The sequence below is a fragment of the Rosa rugosa genome, chromosome 3 (assembly GCF_958449725.1).
Source record: "Rosa rugosa chromosome 3, drRosRugo1.1, whole genome shotgun sequence".
In the NCBI taxonomy this organism is placed as follows: Eukaryota; Viridiplantae; Streptophyta; class Magnoliopsida; order Rosales; family Rosaceae; genus Rosa; species Rosa rugosa.
Genome location: NC_084822.1, coordinates 2,167,229 through 2,173,948, shown reverse-complemented (window position 1 = coordinate 2,173,948; position 6,720 = coordinate 2,167,229). Strand labels below are relative to the sequence as shown.

Here is a 6,720-nt window from a genome sequence, read left to right as displayed (position 1 = left end):
TGTTAGATGGTGGTAGGGACTGTTCAGAGGAAGGAACTGGCTATTGACTACACACATTTTCTGAACTGTCATCATCAGCTTTAATTCATAAAGTTTCTTTCCTGCCTACTAACTAATTCAAAGGGTTTTATACTACTTTTCAAACCATTCTATATATCAACCACTTGAGCAATCACCAATCACTTCAATATAGTTTGAGCCCAATATCCAGCTATCCTTTTTGTTCTTGTGCATTAGAAAACTTTACACTTCAATCCAAAAGAGGCAAACTTCTTCAAAATCAAGAAGAGAAAACACAACACCAGAAGCATGAAACCCTAAACACATTAATCCAAGTTAAAGTGTTAATAAAAAAGACCCCAACACATAGATCTGGTTTGAATTTAAATACAATCAAGTAGGACTTTTGATATTGTATGAACCCAGAATTGACATATATTAAAAATGGTTCTCTAAAAAATATGCTCAATCCAAGCAGACCAAGTTCCTGCAATCATGTTGATCGAAGAAAGGAGGAAGGGGACCAACGAAAAATTGAGGACACACATCAGTGGACTATGGACAAGTGTAGAGACGGATGTGGGCTCAGTTTTATCCATATGAACAGTTAGCTGAGTCATCACAGGACAGTATCCTATATGGATAAGGCCATGATCCTTGTCACAATGACACGAATAACATTTTTGATTCATCATAAAGAACGCAGATGAACAAAAGGAACTTTGTGTATAATTTGTTTATTAAATTCTGATAATATTAGGCTAGTTTTATCATGGACTAACTCACGATTGTTTCTTATATTCTCGTATCGAGTTTAAAGATACGTACAATCACTTTCATTCCTTTTATTATTTTATCACGTAAAAGTTTCACGATACATTCTCTTGTTGTGTTTAAGATAAAACTCAATATATACAATTCATTCACATTTATTGATTTTATTGCTCTGTCACGTAAAAGTTCCACAATCTATTCTCTGTTTTTAAGATAGAACTCAATATACACAATCACCAGGCATTTGCCGACAAAATTTTGAGCATCAAAATTTATCAACCACATACATTCTCCCACCGCTATATAAACTCACAGACTCTTCCATTTTTGTTCAACTCAAGATTAAAACCTCCACTCCAATACCAGCTTAATATTTTCCCTATTCCCCAAATTGCTTTCACATTCGGCCGAGTCAAATTAAGAGAATTGAAATGGCAACTGCAGCTAGTCCAACTTCATCGCTGTACGAAGTTCTTGGCCTTCCAATGAGTGCAAGTGGTCATGAGATCAAAGCAGCTTATAGGAGACTAGCAAGGAGGTGTCACCCAGATGTTGTGGCCATGAACCAAAAACAAACCTCTGCCACTGAATTCATGAAGATTCATGCAGCTTATGCAACCCTATCGGACCCTGAAAAACGAGCAAACTACGATAGGGGTCTTTACCGGTGTGCTCGGCCTTTCGGGTCTTCGTCTTCATTTTCCTCCGCAACAGCTGCGGCAGCAAATACTTACCGGAACTGGGAGACTGACCAGTGCTGGTAGCTAAGTTACTGCATGATATGATGTATATATAGTTATATAGTCTCCTGTCTTTCATACCTCTGTTCTCAAAACAGAGGAAACAGGGGATAGAGGATTTCTATTTTCTGTGCATTGAAAGTTTTTAGTCTGCAGTCATGGGAAATGTATCGTAAGTTTAAAACTTAAAATTATTAGCTTTTGTATTCATTTTTCCATAGTTTTTGCTTCTTTTCTAATGATTTGGAATGCATTAGGTCACTGGAACATTTAAACTATTTCAAATTGCATGTAAGTTTAATCATGTAACGTAACATTCGACGTGATACTTAATAGTTGTATACAATAATCGATACAAATTGTGGAGTCAAGAATTTTCTATTGTAAAATACTTAAGAACACATTGCAATATCTCTTGAAATAATTTATAACCAATAGAAAAAATAAAAAGTCTAAATCTTATCCTTCCGATTATAATTTCATTATATGAATCGATAACTCAACTGTCGGATCATACCATCGGCTAAGTAGCTAACAAAATCAGAGAGTGTAAATTTGTTAATCAATGACAGACCAAATGCAACTAGAGCCACAAGAGCACAGCAGCATTATTAATAGTGGATATGAATAAAGAAATGCTAATAAAAAAGCAATATCTTCGTTTCTGGACAGAAATCAAACAGTTGCAGGCCAGAAAAGAAACAGTTGCTAGACTAACTACCAACTATAAATCACACACAGGCATAAATTGACATGGAAGTATCTCCCTTTCAGAGTTTCAGACATATGTCTGACATCTTCTGTTGCGTCACATGGGCTCGATTGTGTCCACTTTTATTTGGGCTTTGGTCCCACATTTAGTTAAATCTTCTATATTTTTCTTAGATAGTTCATTGTACAAGGTAAGCAAAAAGAGAATTGAAACAAAAGTGGCATTAAAAAGCTTAATCGCCAAATTTAGGTGTGCATATCAGTCAATTTTGACATAATAATGAAAATTTCTCAAAAATGAATATCATTTTTCTAAAAAAAGTTATGGTCATTTTTAGTAAATTAAAATTGTGCAACGTGTAAATTTGAGATTTTTGATAGGAATTCAAGTTCTAAAGCCCTGATTGCTCTAAAGGATGTCCATGTTAAGAATGATGTTACGCATATTAGCAAGTTCCCAAGGTGTTTGACCAATGAAATAATTCTTATAAGACTTAGAGCATCTCCAATGGAGATGTCAAATGGCTTGTGTCAGATTTACATTTGAAGGTTGACGTGGCAATTGACATTTTATTAACATTTCTCCTCCAACCCATTAGTTATATATATATATATATATATATATATATATATATATATATATATATATATATCCTATGTTCTCTCTCTCTCTCAATTCGTAGAAGCAAGCACATAAAGCCCCCATATCTTTCAGTTTCTCTACAAGCGAGAGCAGTTTCTACGATCATCCATGGGTAAGAAGAAGAAGCCCAGAAGATGCAGTACAACATGAGATTTGTTCCAGCCACTGTTGGATTCGGGAAGGATAGGGGCCCCAACTCTCTGGAGAAGTAGGTCTGATCTATGAGCGAGATTTGTCCGATTTGTGAGCATTTTTGCTGGTTTCTCATGAGGCAATAGTATTATGTTCAATTTTGTGGGAGCGATGTTTTAAGTTTGTACTGGTTTTGCTGAATTGTTTTAGAGAGATGTTCTTAATGTTTGAATTGTGAGATTCATGAATGATTTTGTTATGGGTAGGCAGTAAGACGAGAAAGAAAGAGAGACTTATGAGTTATGAATGACTTTGGTCTCGGTAGGAAGGAAGAGAGAGAGAGAGAGAGAGAGTAAAAAAAAAAAAGGGAAAAACTCACAAACAGTACCTGAGCTATCGGCCACTAATAACTTTCGTACCTCAAGTTCAAAAAATATCAGATTGGTACCTGGACTTTTAACCTCGACCCAAGATACATACCTAAGAACAGTAAAACCGTTAACGGGGTTAACTTTTCAAGGGTAGAGTGGTCATTTCACTGTTCATCTTCTCCAAAGCCCTCTCCTATCTCTCTGCAATCTCATAATTTTTCTTCTTCTTCTTCTTCTTCTTCTTCATACCTATTCTTCTCCAAAGAAGATGACACTATTCTTCTTCTTCGTAATATAACTTGCACTGAAATGGGCATCATTGTCCTAATCTACCTCATAATCAACCTATGATCAACAATAGTTTTGCATAATGTATGAGCAAAGATTCAAACTTGACCCACAAAACTGCTAAAACAAAGACTGCTTCAATTCCAAGTTGCAAATGCGGTATTATGTATCTACAACACAAAAATGAATCAACACTATTGGACACACACACTGACAACCCAACTGTCTTTTCATATTCAATCAAATCCTCACCAATCCCACCTTCAATACTCACTGCACTCGAACTTGGTCTACCTCCATTTCTGTCAGCGGCAAAGCTCATATCTTCGTCCACCACAAAATGGGTCTTCCCCATCAAGGTCAAATTCACCGGCCCCAAATCCTTATCCAAGAAATTGGGCTGACCGGAGTTTAACACCACCACCGTAATCTCGGCTTGCCTTTCTGGGTCGAGAAAGTTAACAACCTGGCCCTCCGGCGAGAGGCTGATACACAAGAACGGCTCCTTTACAACGCCGTAGCTGCCGTCCTTGGCCGGAGATACTTGGGACCCAGTGAGGAACGAAGGGCCTCACTCGAAGAAAATCAAAGGCGGAGACATGGCCTGACCGCCTTGGCCCCAGAACCTTATCAGATTCTTCCACCGTCTCAAAGCCTTGTAGACGATTCGGTAGGTGATTGTGCCATTACCCCATTTCTTGATCTGAGTCTTGGAGCCCCAGCGGTGGTCACACACTCACACATGGAGAACTAGAGCTTGACGTCATTCTTGTAGAGCAAACGAATCGTTTCGAGGAAGTCACATTGATGAGCGAGAGAGAGAGAAAGAGAATTGGTTCGGCGGAAATCAAATATATACCCAGACATTCACCAAAAACCAACACAAACCAAAAACCCATTGCCATAATAGAATTTATTCTCATTTTTACTTATGTGTGAAGAAGAAGAAGAAGAAAAATTATGAGATAAGAGACGGCTTTGGAGAAGATGAACAGTGAAATGACCACTCTACCCTTGAAAAGTTAACCCCGTTAACGGTTTTACTGTTCTTAGGTACGTATCTCGGGTCGGGGTTAAAAGTCCAGGTACCAATCTGATATTTTTTGAACTTGAGGTACGAAAGTTATTAGTGGCCGATAGCTCAGGTACTGTTTGTGAGTTTTTCCCAAAAAAAAAAAGACAGGAGACTTTGTGGTTGTCAAATTTGACATATAGGTTTCGATCTGTCATCCACGTGGCAAGTAACATCTCGGTTGGAATTGGTTTTCATTTGTCAGTTATAGTTGTTGGGCTCCACATGGCAAAAGATATCTCCACTGGAGATGCTCTTAAGGAAGAAACTAACCCTAATCATTTTAAGAAGAGGAGCCCTAAATGCGTTGTACAACTATATAAAGGACCTTTTGTGTCATATGATACACACCATTCACACAAGAGAAACATGAGCGCGAATCTTTCCTTTTTTCGTGCCTAAGACTTTCTTTTCTATATGTATGTTAGTTATGCCTTCAAGAACCAAGTGTATCTAATTTCTTTCATAATTAGAGGTTGTTTGAAACCCTAAACAGTACTATTATAACTATTTCTCTTGATACCATGTTGTCGGAGATTGCTTAGAAAATCGCCTCGTAAATTAGTATTTAGAGTCCATCGTTTGTGGCAGACATCCTTGCTTTACCACTATGAATACTAACGATCTATTTGGTTGCAGGAATTAAGTTGTCTTAATTTTGTGCGCCACGTTTTGGTGTACAAAATTGATCAATTATTGGCCGTGTGTTTCAATAGATTGCTCATCTAAATATCTAATTGCTAACCTATCTTTGTTTTTATTTTTGTATAGCATACTAACTTAGTTTTTTGATGTAAAGAATATTTTATTGAGAAGAGACTAGCTCAAATGGTTACAATCATATTGAAGTACATCAACAATGCAATTGGGAGCTTGGTGAAACCAAGACTTTTTTTTACCGGAGTCAAAGCCGATACTAGCTTCTCTATGCGCAACTTGGTTGCAATTTCTGGGTGTAAAACCAATTTGTACCTCGTGGAACTGCTCCTAAAGGTCATGAATGTCAGCAATGATGGCTGCAAACTCAGAATCAGTATATTGTTGGTGCATGATTGCATGGACAGCAGTAAGGCAATCAAATTCTATACTGACAGAGGACAACTGTAATTGGACTGCCATCTGAAGTCCAGTTCGGATTGCAAGCAACTCTGTCTGCGTAGCTGAGTTCACATGAGGTAAATGGTACGCAAACGCAGCCATGAATTGCCCAGCTGGATCTCGAGCAATACATCCAGCTCCCTCATACATCTGCAATGGTAAGAATGCACCATCTACATTTATCTTCACTCTGCTTCCATGAGCGGGCTGGCAGTGATGCTTTACCACTTGCTTCGGTGCTGCAGAAGTAGCTCTAGCTTTCTGAAAATCTTCCAACCAGGCTAAGGAGCTACATAAAAGAATAGATGCCGGCTTTGGATTATTTTCCCACAGTGTAGTGTTCCGGTTTTTCCATAGAGACCAGATTAACATTAACAGCTTTTCAAAAATCTCTGGCTTGAGTAAAAGTGCGTTCTCTAGCATCCATTCCTTAAAGATCATGTTTGGCAAAGCCACAGACTGTAGGTTTAATGGAGGAGCAATGAAAATTTCCTGTGCAGTCGGACACTTACAGAAAATGTGAGTTGTGTTCTCAAGATTAGCAGAGCATAGTAAACAGCCTGTAGCACCATCATAACCCACTACTAGAATTTTGTTCATAGACATCGGTTCTAGACCGATGTTAAACTAATTTTCGACCGATGTCTTAGTGGGTGTAGAGAAAAGTATAGACATCAGTATAAGCGCGTTTTCAACCGATGTCCCAGACAACAACCAACATCGATTCTAAAAAACAAATCGATGTATAATCGTTATAATCATTATATTTTTGTATGTTAGGTATGTCTAATTCTTCATATTTTCACATTTTATGCTTAATAAAGTATATGTCGAACAATACCTAAGTGAACATTTGAATCGATTTCTATTCCAGAAGCGATGTCCAGTACA

At 37.7% G+C, this 6,720-nt stretch overlaps 2 protein-coding genes across 2 annotated transcripts; one reads left to right on the top strand and one right to left on the bottom strand.

The window, feature by feature from the left end:
- The first annotated feature begins 1,205 nt into the window (after positions 1-1,205).
- Positions 1,206-1,538, top strand: LOC133736005 (chaperone protein dnaJ 11, chloroplastic-like). The gene has a single exon (XM_062163440.1). The coding sequence runs from the start codon at positions 1,206-1,208 to the stop codon at positions 1,536-1,538; it is 333 nt and encodes a 110-aa protein (XP_062019424.1).
- A 4,180-nt stretch (positions 1,539-5,718) lies between these two features.
- LOC133736001 (uncharacterized) lies at positions 5,719-6,429 on the bottom strand. Its single transcript, XM_062163435.1, has one exon. It carries the CDS (start codon positions 6,427-6,429, stop codon positions 5,719-5,721), a length of 711 nt encoding a protein of 236 aa, XP_062019419.1.
- Between the last annotated feature and the right edge of the window lie 291 nt (positions 6,430-6,720).

Coding starts and splice junctions, on each gene's coding strand:
- LOC133736001 (XM_062163435.1), bottom strand. CDS start 6,429: ATGAACAAAATTCTAGTAGTGGGTTATGATGGTGCTACAGGCTGTTTA.
- LOC133736005 (XM_062163440.1), top strand. CDS start 1,206: ATGGCAACTGCAGCTAGTCCAACTTCATCGCTGTACGAAGTTCTTGGC.